This window comes from Mytilus trossulus, chromosome 7 (genome assembly GCF_036588685.1).
Source record: "Mytilus trossulus isolate FHL-02 chromosome 7, PNRI_Mtr1.1.1.hap1, whole genome shotgun sequence".
In the NCBI taxonomy this organism is placed as follows: Eukaryota; Metazoa; Mollusca; class Bivalvia; order Mytilida; family Mytilidae; genus Mytilus; species Mytilus trossulus.
In genome coordinates, this window is record NC_086379.1 from 31,876,213 (window position 1) to 31,894,831 (window position 18,619).

General features: G+C 31.4%; 2 protein-coding genes across 2 annotated transcripts in view; one reads left to right on the forward strand and one right to left on the reverse strand.

Moving 5' to 3' along the window:
- The window catches only part of LOC134724942 (uncharacterized), a 52,381-nt gene extending 51,944 nt beyond the window's left edge, over nucleotides 1–437 (reverse strand). Inside the window, exon 1 of the mRNA XM_063588330.1 lies at nucleotides 338–437. Within this exon, the coding sequence (XP_063444400.1) occupies nucleotides 338–374 (37 nt within the window). The 5' untranslated portion in view covers nucleotides 375–437. The remainder of the gene's footprint in view (nucleotides 1–337) is intronic.
- A 209-nt stretch (nucleotides 438–646) lies between these two features.
- On the forward strand, nucleotides 647–14,908 carry LOC134724943 (programmed cell death protein 2-like). Its single transcript, XM_063588331.1, has 6 exons — nucleotides 647–777; nucleotides 8,267–8,412; nucleotides 10,636–11,331; nucleotides 12,128–12,232; nucleotides 13,784–13,941; nucleotides 14,755–14,908. Exons 1-6 carry the CDS (start codon nucleotides 688–690, stop codon nucleotides 14,880–14,882), a joined length of 1,323 nt encoding a protein of 440 aa, XP_063444401.1. The 5' UTR covers nucleotides 647–687; the 3' UTR covers nucleotides 14,883–14,908.
- Nucleotides 14,909–18,619: the final 3,711 nt, after the last annotated feature.

Sequence of the window (18,619 nt, forward strand, 5' to 3'; positions counted from 1 at the left end):
ACATATATACACTGGTATGCATATTTGTAAACCATAGGCATTAGCCATTAGCATTACGTAAACTTTGACATCACAATAAAAAAGAGATTGTTCTTAGATGTCATAAAGTTAATTGGAACAGTTCTAAATTCATTGGAAGACAAAATTCAACTTTATACCCAAGTGTAAATACGTTTATTATTTAGACTACTGACTGCAATCTGCACACCCACTGGCACTGTGACCCAGGTTGCTGGCTCAACTGTTCAATAAAATGGTCAATACCTATTTAACTGCTAACCCTTGGTCTAGGTTATTAACATGGGAAAACAAATGAAAACAAATATAAAACATTAACCTTTAAGTCTCTTTAACAGAGGATCATGCAGTGGCATTACATCTGGATGAAATGTTCAGCATCGGCTGCTACGGAAGTTGATGTCAGCATCATTTGAAACGTTATAAAAGAAATCTGTTAAATTCGAAGATAAAGTTTTGCTTTCTAAGATGTTATAATTTGTTTCTTAAATATACTGTATATTCAATTGATATTTAATTCATGCATTGAAAACATAAAGTTAGTATGAAAACTGTTAGATGAGGCATGCTATAAATTAATTTCGATTAAAACTGATAATAATTTCTGTATTTAATTTAGCTACACCGAAAGCTAAAGTTATTTCCCTTGGCTTTCGACACCGTGCCGAAATGACCTCTTTTGTATTATTAGGAATTATTGATGAGCCATGTAGTTCCTTACAGATAGATTTTTCATCAAGTAAAATAGGCGGAAATCCCGTAAGATTTATCTCAATATATTATGAAAAGGTGTTCCCTGTCGGAAAGTAAAAATGGTATCGGGTTCGTTCGCACCCTATTTTTATCCATATTTTTTAAAATACACATATTTCATTGTTAGATTTGCTTAGAAGTATAAATCAAAACATTTATACTTTCATGAATATTTTGAAAAATATTTTGTTCATGATTAGTTGATTGAAAACATGAATTGTTTATTGTATTTACATTGGTAAACTGAGCGAATGTGGGACAACTCGGCCCGGAGACAACTCGGTCCAAATAATAAGTCAACTCGGTCCACCTATATCAATGTATATAAAGTTAATTTTGATAAAGACAACATTGACTGTCTATAAAGTCATCTTGAACCATTTTAATGCTAACTCAGACTAACTTAAAAAGAGAATTTGAACTGATTTTAAAACATCTGGTAAATGCTGGTATCAATGCCAATAGAGTTGGTTAATAAAAAACAATTTACATTTATTTTTCATAGAATTTTCATTTTATTCATTATAAAAAGATCGATATTCTGACCATCATGACTGTAAGTAAATATTCATACAAAATTCCCTTGATGTCAAAAGAGATGGCAAAAAAAGAGTTTTCCTGTTGAATAAAACCCAGAACTATTGCAAACTATTTTGAAGCAATATCCCACAAAGAAATAACGTAATTGCCGTAGACTGAAAATTCTAATGCAATTTGGATGTAACAATTTTTTTCATTGGCTAAAAGTGGCCGTCAAATCCACAGTTGACCAGGCGTAACTAAGGAGGGACCCGCCATTTTGAATTGATGAATCAACAAATGTTCGATAACTACTATATAATCGAAAATAAAACAACACCTACCTCGAATTCGCCGTTTTAATGTAATTTTATCCGAATTTGAAGCGTACAAGTAACGTCATAACCTCCAGCTTGTAAGTTTTCATTTGTATGACGTCACGTTTAGCCATGATGTCTTTGTGCCAAAATCATTCATGAAGATTCGCGGATTTTTTTTAATCTGACAAATTTAGACATTTTTTCAAGTTTTATCGTATTTTTTCTTTTTGTAGTGCATTAGAATCGGAATAACAGTACTGTAGTTGAAGAGTTGCCACCGTCAATTTTGATTTGACGGTCGCAAATCTCCGTTTTACTGTCTCCGCTACGCGTCGCCAGTAAAACTGCATTTGCGACCGTCAAATCTACAATTGACGGTGGCAACTCTTCAACTACAGTACTGTTATTCCTTAAATCCCCTAATTGACAGTAGAGCAATTTGATTGGATATAACGAATTGACATCATGTGATTTTGACGCCATTGAAATTTTAATGTAAACAAACAAGGTCAGAAGGTTCAGTATGGAACAGCATCATACATATAGTTACTGACAAACAATTACGAGTTATTAAGCTTGACAATGCATGGTTATAAAAAATGAAAGCTAAGTCTACAGAAAAAATTAGAAAAAAATAGCCTTAGTATAACGACTTATCATTACACCTGGATATCCAGAGCAAAATTTTGAAAATAGTTATTTTCATTTTTTTCATATTTATTCACTATTATATAAATTATTTGGATTCAGTCTGAAGTAAAAGATTTTCTGTCATCATAAACTTTATCAAACCTACATGGAATTTTATGAAATTTCAACAAAAGCTTGATAATGTCCAAAATACATTATCATGATTATACAGAGCAATTATTTTTATACGACCGCAAATTTTGAAAAAAATTTCGTCGTATATTGCTATCACGTTGGCGTCGTCGTCGTCCGAATACTTTTAGTTTTCGCACTCTAACTTTAGTAAAAGTGAATAGAAATCTATGAAATTTTAACACAAGGTTTATGACCATAAAATGAAGGCTGGTATTGATTTTGGGAGTTTTGGTCCCAACATTTTAGGAATTAGGGGCCAAAAAGGGCCCAAATAAGCATTTTCTTGGTTTTCGCACTATAACTTTAGTTTAAGTTTATAGAAATCTATGAAATTTTGACACAAGGTTTATGACCACAAAAGAAAGGTTGGGATTGATTTTGGGAGTTTTGGTTTCAACAGTTTAGGAATTAGGGGCCAAAAAAGGGCCCAAATAAGCATTATTCTTGGTTTTTGCAAAATAAATTTAGTTTAAGTATATAGAAATCAATGAAATTTAAACACAATGTTTATGACCACAAAAGGAAGGTTGGTATTGATTTTGGGAGTTTCGGTCCCAACAGTTTAGGAATTAGGGGCCAAAAAGGGACCCAAATAAGCATTTTTCTTGGTTTTCGCACCATAGCGTTAGTATAAGTAAATAGAAATCTATGAAATTTAAACACAAGGTTTATGACTATAAAAGGAAGGTTGGTATTGATTTTGGGAGTTTTGGTCCCAACAGTTAAGGAAAAAGGGGCCCAAAGGGTCCAAAATTAAACTTTGTTTGATTTCATCAAAATTGAATAATTGGGGTTCTTTAATATGCCGAATCTACATGATCTAACTGTGTATGTAGATTCTTAATTTTTGGTCCCGTTTTCAAATTGGTCTACATTAAGGTCCAAAGGGTCCAAAATTAAACTTAGTTTGATTTTAACAAAAATTGAAACCTTGGGGTTCTTTGATATGCTGAATCTAAAAATGTACTTAGATTTTTGATTATTGGCCCAGTTTTCAAGTTGGCCCAAATCAAGGTCCAAAATTAAACATTGTTTGATTTCATCAAAAATTGAATAATTGGGGTTCTTTGATATGCCAAATCTAACTGTGTATGTAGATTCTTAATTTTTGGTCCAGTTTTAAAATTGGTCTAAATTAAAGTGCAAAGGGTCCAAAATTAAACTAAGTTTGATTTTAACAAAAATTAAATTCTTGGGCCTCTTTGATATGCTGAATCTAAACATGTACTTAGATTTTTGATTATGGGCCCAGTTTTCAAGTTGGTCCAAATCAGGATCTAAAATTATTATATTAAGTATTGTGCAATAGCAAGTCTTTTTAATTGCACAGTATTGTGCAATGGCAAGAAATATCTAATTTCACAATATTGTGAAATAGCAAATTTTTTTTTAATTAAGAGTTATCTTTCTTTGTCCAGTATAGTTAGCAAGAAATATCTGCAAGAATTTTTTTTAATTGGAGTTATCTTTCTTTGTCCATAATCAACTTAAATCTTTGTTATATACAATATACAATGTATATTCACTTTTTCTACCAACTGATAAATTTAAATAATCTTTACCATTCAGTGATAACAAGCAGTTTTTTTACATCTTAATATTTTATGATGTATTTAAATGAGTAGTAATTGTTGCAAACTTCATTAGAATATTCTAATTGAAATTAGTTTTGGAATAAGGGAAAGGGGGATGTGAATAAAAAATTGGGTTCAATTTTTCTCATTTGAAATTTCATAAATAAAAAGAAAATTTCTTCAAACATTTTTTTGAGAGGATTAATATTCAACAGCAGTGAATTGCTCTAAGAGAAAACAAAAATTTTAAGTTCATTTGAATACATTCATTCTGTGTCAGAAACCTATGCTGTGTCAACTATTTAATCACAATCCAAATTTAGAGCGGAATCCAGCTTGAATGTTGTGTCCATACTTGCCCCAACCGTTCAGGGTTCAACCTCTGCGGTCGTATAAAGCTACGCCCTGCGGAGCATCTGGTTCTATATTCTAAAGATAAATTAACTTTAGTCACTGTGTATCATCAGTACAGCTGATATTGGTACTAACCAAGTAGGCATGATCGATTTTGACCCTACAAGGTAACAAAAATCTTTGTTTTGCTTTATCAATATTGAAAAATAAATTTCTTAAGATTTGCAAATCCTGCTCCCAAATAATTTTCACATCGATTTTTTCCTATTTATAAAACAACTTTGATATTCTTATTAAAACAATTAACTTGTAAATGCACAAATAGTTGTGAATGTCAACACCGACTTTCAATTTCTATACAGTTATCGAGACATTTATCATGTTTACATGTTTTATCTGAAAGAAAGCTAATACAGGACAAAAGTAATAGTTTCCAATCAAAACCTACCTGTGATTACTCATTTCTTGAAATTTTTGGGTAATAAATGAGTATGAAAATAAAGTTGTTGTGTACAGTGAAGGCAACTTAACTTTGCACCGTACAGAAGGATTTATGTGGTCAGCTAAACACTGTACACAATGCTTCATTTCTTAATAAAATAAAAAAAATTAAAAATATGCATGAAAGATTTCAATGCCAATTATTGAAGCAGCCATATTTTCAATGAATATAGAATTATATCGGATGAGACGAGAGTCAACTTTGACAAGAATTTTTACATGTTTTTATACGACCGCAAAAATTGAAATTTTTTTTCGTTGTATATTGCTATCACGTTGTCGTCTGCGTCGTCCTCGTTGTCCGAATACTTTTAGTTTTCACACTCTAACTTTAGTAAAAGTGAAAAGAAATCTATGAAATTTTAACAAAAGGTTTTTGACTACACACAAAAGGAAGGTTGGGATTGATTTTGGGAGTCTTGATCCCAACATTTTAGGAATTAGGGACCAAAAAGGGCCCAAATAAGGATCTTCTTGGTTTTTGCACAATAACTTTAGTTTAAATGAATAGAAATCTATGAAATTTTGACACAAGGTTAATGACCACAAAAGGAAGGTAGGGATTGATTTTGGGAGTTTTGGTTCTAACAGTTTATGAATAAGGGGCCAAAAAAGGGGCCAAATAAGCTTTTGTTTATATAGATTAGACCGTTGGTTTTCCCGTTTGAATGGTTTTACACTAGTAATTTTGGGGCCCTTTATAGCTTGTTGTTCGGTGTGAGCCAAGGCTCCGTGTTGAAGGCCGTACTTTAACCTATAATGGTTTAATTTTTAAATTGTTATTTGGATGTTGAGTTGTCTCATTGGCACTCACACCACATCTTCCTATATCTATTATTCTTGGTTTTTGCACAATAACTTTAGTTTAAGTAAATAGAAATCAATGAAATTTAAACCCATGGTTTATGACCTCAAAAGGAAGGTTGGTATTGATTTTGGGAGTTAGGGTCCCAACAGTTTAGGAATAAGGGGCCAAAGGGTCCAAAATTAAACTTTGTTTGATTTCATAAAAAAATAAATAATTGGAGTTCTTTGATATGCTGAATTTAAGTGTGTAAATAGATTCTTTATTTTTGGTTCTGTTTTTAAATTGGTCTACATTAAGCCTAAGGTCCAAAGGGTCCAAAATTAAACTTAGTTTGATTTTGACAAAAATTGAATCCTTGGGGTTCTTTGATATGCTGAATCTAAAAATGTACTTAGATTTTTACTTATTGGCCCAGTTTTCGAGTTGGTCCAAATCGAGGTTCAAAATTAAACTTTGTTTGATTTCATAAAAAATTTAATAAATGGGGTTCTTTGATATGCCAAATCTAACTGTGTATGTAGATTTTTTTTTTTGGTCCTGTTTTCAAATTGGTCTACATTAAAGTCCAAAGGGTCCAAAATTAAACTTAGTTTGATTTTAACAAAAATTGAATTTTTGAGGTTCTTTGATAATATGCTGAATCCAAACATGTACTTAGATTTTTGATTATGGGCCCAGTTTTCAAGTTGGTCCAAATCAGGATCCAAAATTATTATATTAAGTATTGTGCTATAGCAAGAAATTTTCCATTGCACAGTACTCAGCAATAGCAAGAAATCTTCAATTCCACAGTTATGTGCAATAGCAAGAAATTTTCAATTGCACAGTATTGCACAATAGCAAGAAATCTTCAATAAAACAGTATTGTGCAATAGCAAGTATTTTCAATTGCACAGTATTGGACAATATTGTGCAATAGCAAGAAATTTCAATTGGAGTTATCTTTCTTTGTCCAGAATAGTAGTTGAATCAACTTAAATCATTGTTTTATACAATATACAATGTATTTTCACTTTTACTACCAACTGATAAATTAAAACAATCTTTACCATTCAGTGATATCAAGCACTTTTTTTACATTTTAATATTTTATGATGTATTTAAATGAGTAATTATTGTTGCAAACTCCATTAGAAATTTGAATTGAGATCGGTTTTGGAATAAAGGAAAGGGGGATGTGAAAAAAAATTGGGGGAGGGGGGGGGGGTCAATTTTTCTCATTTGAAATTTCATCAAAAAAAAAAAGAAAACTTCTTCAAACATTTTTTTGAGAGGATTAATATTCAACAGCATAGTGAATTGCTCAAAGGCAAAACAAAAATTTTAAGTTCATTAGACCACATTCATTCAGTGTCAGAAACCTATGCTGTGTCAACTATTTAATCACAATCCAAATTTAGACCTGAATCCAGCTTGAATGTTGTGTCCATACTTGCCCCAACCGTTCAGGGTTCAATCCCTGCGGTCGTATAAAACTGCGCCCTGCAGAGCATCTGGTTAAGTACATGTAGTTGTTCTTGTTTTTGAAAAATAATGAGACATCTTTAATCATCAACCTACGACCAAATCATTTCTTAAAACAACAGTTATGTTTAGATTGAAGTACACATTGATATTATGTGAACAAAACAAAGATTTTCGTTACAGTGTAAGGTCAAAATCGCTCACGCTTGGTTAGTACATTTGTACCTATATCCGCTGTACAATGATACACAGTGTTAGTTTTCTTGTTTTAATTGTTTTACATTGTCACAATATCTGGGCCTTTTATAGCTGACTATGCGGTATGGGCTTTGCTCATTGTTGAAGCCCATACAGTGACCTATAGTTCTTAATTTCTGTGTCATTTTGGTCTCTTGTTGACAGTTGTCTCATTGGCAATCATACCACATCTTCTTTTTTTATAATTAGTTTCACACTAACATGACTAAACAATTAGATACAGTCTGCGGTTAAGTTTGTTTCACATCAAATACTTTGTCAAACCTCCATAGAATTTTATGAAACTGTAGGAGAAGCTTTTTTATGATTAAAAAATAATGTTTTTTTCATTTTCAGTTTATTTCTAATACATTTTTAGATGAAAAGTTATTTTTTTACAGTTAACATTTACAGACAGTCTGGGATTAACTTTTTATGGCATGATACTGATAAGATTGTAATTATATAAACCTTCATGGATTTTTATGAAACTTAAACAGAAGCTAATCTCATAGACAAAGAAAAATTTATTTTAAATTATGTATTTTACTGACGAATGGACGATCTCTTTTATAGTGAACATTACACTTTTACACAGACAGCATTAATCATGGGCAAGACACAGGGTTCTGCAGACCCCTTATGAATTTTTAGTTTAACTAGTTATTGCTATACTCCTCAGAAAATATAATGAATATTTGCAAAAGATTTTTTACTTTATCATGTTTTAATTTTAGTAAAGACTTTTCATTAAAAAATAAAAGGTTGTTTCCATCTAGGTATTCACCAATGAAAACTCTAAGATAAGACCTAATATGTTATAGAGACTAAACATCTTTTTATTTGTGAAACAAATTCTTACAGCAGTAAAAGTTTTCAGTAATCTTTTCCAGGATTGGATAATACCTCAAACAAACCCATTATGTGCTGAATGTGATAAACCAATGGTACTGGTTGTACAACTTTACTGTCCATTAGATGGTTCAATATACCACAGGACACTTTATGTATTTACATGTGTCAACTGCAAGGACAATAAGTAAGTATTATGAGTATAATACATTTTTTTCTAGTCTCAATCATGTCAATATTAAAGATATATAGAATCAATTAGATTCTTTTAAAATCTCATAACTTTTTAATCATTCTAACTCAATAGTTGTTTTTGGCAAAACCTTAATGCTCTTGCACAAATTGCACCTAATATACTTTATTTTGCCTTTTTAGCTTTTTTCTTTTAACCTTCACTGATGAGTCTTTTCAAGACAAAATGTGTGTCTGAGGTTATAAATATTAATCCTTGTATATATCTATGATGAGTTTATCTGGGATAACTATAAAGGTTTTAATACTCATAATGGTCATTGTCCATTTGTCTATACATTGTATATGCTATTATAGATTATTGTTTAAAAATCAGATCTTCGATAATTTCTGTTTATTTTATTCACAATTTTAATATTTCCAATTTAGAGCTTGACATATTATATGGAACTATAATGTATTAACATGATTAAAGCCTTATTATTGTTGAATATTGTATAGGTACTTTTTATACTACATTAATTGATTATTTGTGTCATCAGTGGACATATTATATTATTACATAAAATTTCTTAAGAATTTCAATATTCTTTTAAAAGATGTATTAAATAATTTTGTAAAACAATACCTATTTCAAGAAAAAGAAAATTTTAACCACTTAAATAAGCACAGATTTCTAGCTACATGTGTGCTGCATAATATTTGTTATTTGCATTTTACATGTTTAAAGGATTATCCAAATAGTATTCACACTAATATTGATAGAATAATTAATCCAAGAATTCAAATATAGAAAAAAATCTTTTAGATTAATGACAGACATGACAGAACAACAAATTAATTCACAAACACACATAGCAGATTAGATAATTGTTAGTATAATGAAACTGCATGCACCAAGTTGAATGTTCTTTCATTTTTGTCGAGCCTGCAACTTTTGTTGCAGAAAGCTCGACATAGGGATAGTGATCTGGCGGCGGCGGCTACGGCGGCGGCGGCGTTAGCTCACTTCTTAAAAGCTTTATATTTTAGAAGGTGGAAGACTTGGATGCTTCATACTTTGTATATAATTGCTTCATGTTACGAAGTTTCCGTCAGTCACATGTCCAATGTCCTTGACCTCATTTTCATGGTTCAGTGACCACTTGAAAAAAAAGTTCAGATTTTTTGTAATGTTGAATTCTCTCTTATTATAAGTAAAAGGATAACTATATTTGGTAAGTGCGTACCTTGCAAGGTCCTCATGTCTGTCAGACAGTTTTCACTTGACCTCGACCTCATTTCATGGATCAGTGAACAAGGTTAAGTTTTGGTGGTCAAGTCCATATCTCAGATACTGTAAGCAATAGGGCTTGTATATTTGGTGTATGGAAGGAATGTAAGGTGTACATGTCCAACTGGCAGGTGTCATCTGACCTTGACCTCATTTTCATGGTTCAGTGGTTATAGTTAAGTTTTTGTGTTTTGGTGTGTTTTTCTCATACTAAATGCAACAGGTCTACTATATTTGTTGTATGGAATGATTGTAAGGTGTACATGTCTAGCGGGCAGATGTCATGTGACCTTGACCTCATTTTCATGGTTCAGTGGTCAAAGTTAAGTTTTCGAGTTTTGGTCTTTTTATCTAATACTATATATGCCATAGGTCAACTATATTTGGTGTATGGAAATATTTTATATCTTTATGTCAGTCGTGCAGGTTTTATTTGACCGTGACCTCATTTTCACGGTTCATTGCACAGTGTTAAGTTTTTGTGTTTTGGTCTATTTTTTTTCAACTATACCTAATAGGTCAACTATATATGTTGTATAGAAGCATTGTTAGCTGTACATGTCTGCCTGGCACGGTTCATCTGACCTTGACCTCATTTTCATGGTTCATTGGTCTTTGTTTAGTTATCTTGATTAATGTTAAGTTTATGTGACAGTTGTAATAAAGCTTTATACTTAGGACTATCAACATAATATCAATGATTAGTACAGAAGGCGAGACATTTCAGCGTGTGCACTCTTGTTTAAATCTCAGATTATGTTTGTTGTATTGTCTTTTTAATCATCATCATCATCATCATCATCATCATTCAGTTAATGGGAATAAAGTAGAAAATGCAAGGAACTTTTTCTGCACATTCTCAATTTGTATTTTGTATTACCCAATATCATGAATTTAATAATGAAGTCATTAGTTTTATATATATTTTATTTTATTTTCAAAAAGATGGACAGTAATACGTCAACAAAGTCTGAGCATAACTGAAAGTAAAACAATAGAAAAAAAATTACCATCTACAAAAAGTGATGATGATTGGGGTGTTAAAACAGATGATTGGGGAAGTGATATGGATGATTGGGGAGCTGAAGCAGATGATTGGGGAACAGATGCAGATGATAGGGGAGGAGAATCTAACGTAAATGGTCTAGCTGATAACACATTGGACTTCAGCACAGAACACAAAGATTCATATAGCACAGAGTCAGTTACTGGTAAAAGTCACGAAGAATGCTTTAGAAGCAATATGAATAACAATCATCAGTTAGTAACCTGCTCAGACTTAAACAAACCTTCAAAATCAAGCTTGTTGGTGGAAAACATAGGTAGTGTGAACAATGATGAAGAAGAATTAGTATCAGGATTATCAAATATAGAAGTTGATTCTGAGAATTCTATGAATGTCATAGTTGAGGATGATATGGTTGATACAGACAGATTATATGAGGTAATGTCAGTTATAAAAGAGGAATCTAACAGTGTTGACAATACTTTACCTAATGAACTGAGTTTACTCTCATTTTATGTCAATGTTTTGGAGGAGCCAGAAGATAGTTTGGATAGAGAAGAGGAAAAACATATAAAACAGTTACTAAAAAGTTATGAGAGGGAGCAAGGAGCTGTTGATGAGGAAATGCAGGCAAGGTTTGAATGTTTGTTATTCCTAACTATCTATACAGTCATTGCAAATTGTCAGTTCAGTTTTCAATGTTCACAAGAATGTCAGACAGGCTCATTTTTTTTTTACAATTTTCAAATTTGTAGTACACATTTCCTAAGTAACAAACATTGAAAAATGATGTTTAATTCAGATTAGAAAAATTTTCATTGTGAGATGATTATCGGTTAACTAGAAAGGTATAAGACATTGTGACAAAACTAAGTATACCAATAAGTATAGTTTGCTAACTGGAAAACTAAAGATTAGAACATTGAAAAAACTATTGTTACAAGGTACATTTAACTCGAGAACATGAAGGAAGTATAGAAATTAGAATATATGAGTTAAAAAGTGCATCCCAGACCTGGACATAATACTGATATGCTACAAGTATATAGAAATATTTAAATGGAGTGAGATAAAGCTTAAAAAAAGATAAAATAAAGCAAGAAGAAAAAGCAAACATATATCATATATCATGTATATTGGCACAAAAATTGAAACAAAAATGGTGAAATGATTGAAAAGTTGAAAATGCAATTGATAAAAATTCAATATAGATCAATATAGTAGTTACTCAAATGAAAAAAGACAGGCACAGCTCTAGCTATTTTGAAAAGAGGGGTTCCAACAGTGATTCAACCCCCAGTACACCTTGAAACATTCACATATAAATGAAAAAAAAAATTGAGGAAAGGGCGATCCAACTTCTGGATATTTATATTTTCGTTGGTTAAAAAGCTTAACAAGTAGTGTTCACAAATAATTATTTTCTTTCAGAGGCAATAGTAGTGCTGGTGAGAAATATGAGAAAGCAAATCGGGCTGATGATTATTTTCATAAATTTTCCAAGAGAATAGGAAGATATCCACCACAGATAATTAGGTCAGTTTATTTAATTTAAAAAAAAATAAATACAAATCATAAAGGTGTTTATGTCAAAAGAATTTGACTTATTAACATATAAAAAACTTAACAGTTCATATATGGTGAAGTATCATCTATGATAAACTGAAGTTGGTGACAGCTGTTTAGTAAGCTAACATCAATGTTATTATTTGATCTCTGGTGGATAGTTGTTGTATTGGCTATCATACCAAGTATCATTTTAGCTTTCAGTGGTAAGATTTGTATATGCCTGCTAAGTTAAAATCTTTCCACTCCAATAAGGAGATATGGTATGCTTGTCAATGATATTGCATATAAACTTTCTCACAGTGTATCATCAGTACACCGGATATAGGTACTAACCAAGCGGGCATTATGGATTTTGACCTTACAAGGTGACGAAAATCTTTGTTTTGCTTTATCAATATTCAATGTACATTTCTCTTCCTTTGAAATTCCTGCTCTCAAATAATTTTTGCATCGATTTTTTCCTATTCATAGAACAACTTTGATATTCAAATAAGAACAAATAAATTGTTCATGCGCAAATAGTTGTGAAAATCAACACCCACTTTCAATTTCGATACAGTTGTTGAGACATTTACATGTTTTATCTGAAAGAAACCTAATACAGGGTAACAGTAATGGTTACCAATCATAAACCTACCTGTGAATACTCATTCCTTGAAACTGTTTGGGTAATAAACGAGTATAAAAATAAAGTGTTTGTGTACAGTGTAAAACAAACTTAACTATGCACCGTACATAAGGATTTATGTGGTCAGCTAAACACCGTACACAACGCATCTTTAGGAATAAAATATCGAAAAATAACATATGTATGAAAGATTTCAATGCCAATTATTGAAACAGCTATACTTATTATACACACACATTGACCTTCTATCAGAAAAAGAGTTGCAATGGATATAGAATTATATCGTATGAGACGAGGGCCAATTCTTTTACAAGTATTTGAACATGCTTTTAGTAATCTCTCTAATCATTAACCTACGACCAAATGATTTCTTAAAACAGCAATTATGTTGAGATTGAAGTACACATTGATATAATGTGAACAAAGCAAAGATTTTTCGTTACCTTGTTAGATCAAAATCGCTCACACCCTCTTGGTTAGTACCTATATCGGCTGTACGATGATACACAGTGTTCCTTTTTGATTTAAAAAAGGTGTGTAGTTCTAAAGTTATGGGACTTTTAACAGTTAGATATTTGACACACTATCTACACTCATTATGGTATTCTCACACATGTATTCAACAAAGCCATTTTATTTGCTGATTATATGCTAATATCCAATTTATTTTTGCAACAATATCAATATACACAAAAAAGGTGAACCATGCATTCTTAATTAGCACAGCTTAGTACAAAATTCTAAACTGATATGTTTCCAAAATTGATACATAAAGCTCCAAATCTAAGCATGAGGGCTATATTGCATTCATTATGTCTGTCTGTTTTTTCTGTCAGATACCTACTTCCTGTTTGCCAATAATCATTATTTTCAATTTTCATTTATTTTAGATATCAATGGAATGGAAGCCCTCTGTATATCAGCAAACCTGATAAAGACTTATCTAAAGCTTCACAAGGAAAATGCCACTGTTGTGGTAGTGAACTTGTTTATGAGTTTCAAATAATGCCAGGACTTATAACCAAACTTAGCTTTAGCAAAAAGAAAGGTGAGTTCTGCTTTTTGCAGTAACAGGCAATATAAAAAATCCAAATAATTTAGTATTTTTTTTCATTTTTCAATCCTTTTTCGTATAAAAAATGTATCAGCTCTTCAAAGAATCAATTGATTTTTGATTTTTTTTAAGAATAAGTACATGAAGTAAGACTGATTTTGTTCTGTTTTGCTGACACATTCTTGTCAATATAATTGAGTTTTTATGCGATATCCATTCAATCATTTGATGTATTTGAGCTATTGATTTTGCCATTCATTAAAGGGTTTTCTATTTTGAATTTTTCATTGGAGTTCAGTATTTTGATATTTTACTTCTTAAATGGCTAGCAAACATACTGTCTTTCACTACTAACATCTGCTCATATCAAAACTAGGATCAGAACATGGTTTTCACATTTTGTATAAAGGAATGATTTGATATTTAATCTTGACCTTCTTCATGGTGAGATGAACTTGGTAAGCTATTTTCAGGTCTGGCATGCAATCACTTTCTCTTTGAAGGTAGTTGAATTTTTTTATACATAACCAGCATGATAACAAAGGGAAATACTTAGCAAGACATGGTGCACAACTCTGGTTTTTTTTAAATGTCATTGTATTCTTGAATAGAGCATGCAAGTGACAGAACATGTTAAGAAGTAATTAAATAATCAAATAAAACAACTTTATTTAAAAAAAGAAATTATAAATTTGGCTTAAAATTAATAAGGTGCACAGAGATTTCGAGCATTAGCAAATGCATATGAATCCAAATTGGTATTGAATATTCTAATCAATGATTAGATTTTCCTTTCATCTTTTACAGGAATTGGTATAGAATATGGAACAGTAGTTATATACACGTGTAAAGCAAGTTGTTGGACTGAGTCAAACAAAGGGTATACTGAACATTTGTTTATACAGTCAGATCCTGATCAGCATTTGTTGAAATAATTGTATTAAAAAAACCTGATGACAAACTTGTTTATTCTTCATATTCATATAGATATAGGCAACAGTAGTATACCACTGTTCAAAAGTCATATCTATTATCAATAGTCATGACAGAGCATCACACATAAGCTTCTGGAAATGAGACTAACAGCAATGTCTGTCATTTAAAAAAAAAGGATATCTTTTGAATGTACATCCAATGGTCTATTGAGTTTACCAATTGTATCATAGAAGGAATTTTTATATTTCCATTCTAAAAACAAGGGCTTTAGTGCACTAACCTTTCCATTCATTTGGGGATTTTTTTTACATTCACATATATTTTGTCACACTTTTCCCAGGAACTACAAACTGATTAGAATGACTTCATATTTGGTCTTCAGATTGACAGTGGTTTGTTATATTGTGAGAGAGCTTTCTGTTCTGTCTGAATATAAAAAAAGAAGAGGTGGTATTGCCAATGAGACAACTCTCCACATGAGACCAAAATGGTACAGAAATTAACAACTATAGATCACCACACGGCCTTCATAAATGAGAAAAAAATCATACCACATAGTCAGCTATAAAAGACCTGAAATGACAATGTTTAATAATTCTTTCTTCTTCTTCTTCCTGTTTTTTTTTTAGTTAAAAGTTAACTAGAGACTCTAAAGAGCCTGTGCACTCACCTTGGTCTATGTGCATATTAAAAAATGGACACACATTAATATAGACAATAATAAATTTCATGACAAAATTGTGTATTGGTGATGGTGATGTGTTTGTAGAACTTACTTTACTGGAAATTATTGCTGTTCACAATTATCTCTATCTTTAATGAACTTAGCCAAGTAGTTTCAGAGGAAAATATTTTGTAAAAATTTATGAAAATTGAGATTTTTATCATAATTACACTTTCAACTTCTATTGCTACTTGTGCGGTTCTGTCTTCTGTAACAAATACCCTATGATCTGCACACTTGATCTCAGAAATCAAATTTAGTTCTATCAAATATTGTCAAGTTATACGCCAAAAGACTGAAATCTATGGTAAATTCAAAACAAGAGAAGTCTATTTTACCAGACTCAATCAAACACTTAAACAAGTTGAACGGTAAAAATTGGAAACAACTGTTACATTCCTGACTTTCCCTAAAAAATGATTAAAATAATTATAATTAAACCCAGTACATTTGTTGTGGTTGACCCCTTACAGCAAGTGTTAATCAACAGTAGGATCATGGCTTTTTTGTTATCTATAATACCTGTATTAAAGAGTTATGTACATAAAGTTTTTCCACTGATCATGATTAAAAGAGGAAGGACTATTTTCAACATCACTACACGTTCAAATTCCCATGCCTATTTCAAGGCAGAAATCTCATTAATGGTTGTCTTGTTACATCTTAATTATTTTCTGATTTAGAGAATAGTTTTATTTTAATGTAAATGAGCTGTGTAATTTAATTAGATAATTAACTTTTTGAAAAATTATGAATATTTCAAAATACTAGAGAAAAAGTAAATTCACAAAAATTCTAAATTCGATGAAAATTCTAAACGGAAAGTCTCTAATCAAATGACAAAATCAAAAGCTCAATTACTACAAACGTAGGGATAAGAAGTGTCATATTCCTAACTTGGTACAGACATTTTCATATGCAAAAAATGGTGAATTTAACATGATTTTTTGCCTAGCTAAATATCAGAAATATATTGCTTATGTGAATGTCATACAAGTGAGAGATTTAGCAAGCTATAAAAACAGGTTAAATCCACCATTTCAACATTATATAATGCATGTACCAAGTCAGGATTATAAAAGTTTTATTTCGATATGAGCGTCACTGATGAGTCTTATGTAGACGAAACGCGCGTCTGGCGTACTAAATGATAATCCTGGTACCTTTGATAACTATTTAAACCACTGGGTCGATACCACTGCTGGTGAACGTTTCGTATCAGCAGCCCAGTAGTCAACATTTCGGTGTTGACATGAATATCAATAATGTGGTCATTTTTATAAATTTCCTGTTTACAAAACTTTGAATTTTTCGAAAAACTAAGGATTTTCTTATTCCAGGCATAGATTACCTTAGCCGTATTTGGCACAACTTTTTGGAATTTTGGATCATCAATGCTCATCAACTTTGTATTTGTTTGGCTTTTTAATATTTCGATATGAGCGTCACTGTAGAGTCTTATGTAGACGAAACGCGCGTCTGGTGTACTAAATTATAATCCTGGTACCTTTGATGACAATTTAAACCACTGGGTCGATGCCGCTGCTGGTGGTCGTTTCGTGCCCGAGGGTATCACCAGCCCAGTAGTCAACATTTCGGTGTTGACGACATGGATATCAATAATGTGGTCATTTTTATAAATTTCCTGTTTACAAAACTTTGATTTTTTCGAAAAACTAAGGATTTTCTTATTCCAGGCATAGATTACTTTAGCCGTATTTGGCACAACTTTTTGTAATTTTGGATCATCAATGCTCTTCAACTTTGTATTTGTTTGGATTTTTAATATTTCGATATGAGCGTCATTGATGAGTCTTATGTAGACGAAACACGCGTCTGGCGTACTAAATTATAATCCTGGTACCTTTGAAAACTAATTATTCCATCTGTTTGAAGTGTTTCAGCTTTTGAATTTACTGTTTGATAAAGGACTTTCCGATTTGAATTTTCCTTGGAGTTTGCATTGGCTTATTTTTTTATTCTGCGCCTATTATAATTTTGAATCCTCAGTTCTTATCAACATCTTAAATTATTTGACATTTTTAACTTTTTTTTTATTAGAGCGTCATTCACGGTCTCTTGTAGACGAAACACGTCCAGCGTTATTTGAATTCTGGTATCTAAGAAGAGATCTATTACTGATTTAGAATTTCTATGTTGGTGTTTTAATCACATAAACTATTGATGAACTGGTAGGAATACCACGAAATATCATACATAAAAAAGTATATATATTTGTTCTTTGTGTTGTCCTTATTTTACTTCATAGTTTTAGCATTTTCACAAGGTAATAGTTATTACTATTGGCCGAAATGAGAATCAGGTAAAATACCTTGTCAGCCTCAATTTGAAATGAATGTTTAATCAGGTAAAATGCCTTGTCAGCCTTAATTTAAGATAATTGTCATTCAACGCAGTTGACCTTGTTTCATTTTAAAAGTCGGGAACATAGTAGGCAACAAGACTCGTTGGAGGTCTACTGGACAGGACTAGCTACATTGTTGTTATGCTTCGAGTTCTGCTAAAAGTCTAAATAGGACGGCACCTGGGTGATCATGGTACTGTATGCTCCCTTTATACAAGTCATGGTATGATGTTGTACGTTTCTATCAGCACAAATTATACTGTACTTTAAGCTCATTCTTTGAAAAAGTTACAACTGCAGAAAAAAGGTATTTGGAAGTGTTAACAAAGAGTATTGAAGGTGAGTATTTAAACTAATTACACCAATTACTTAAACTTTTGTTTACAACCTACTGAGACTTTCTGCTTAATGATAGTCTCAGATGGTTTTCTATATATAACATTGTAAAATCAATACTTTGAATGCCTATTGGGCAAACCATTTTTCTATTTCAATTTTGCATTTTACCTTTAAAAAGAAAGTCTTAAAAAATAGCAAACATGACTTTTTATTTTAGTTGATATGGTCTGAAACACTATTCAGCCCCTTTTAGGCATTAAACTAGGATTTTTAAACTATTTTTTGCGTTTAAGGTAAAACCTATAGTA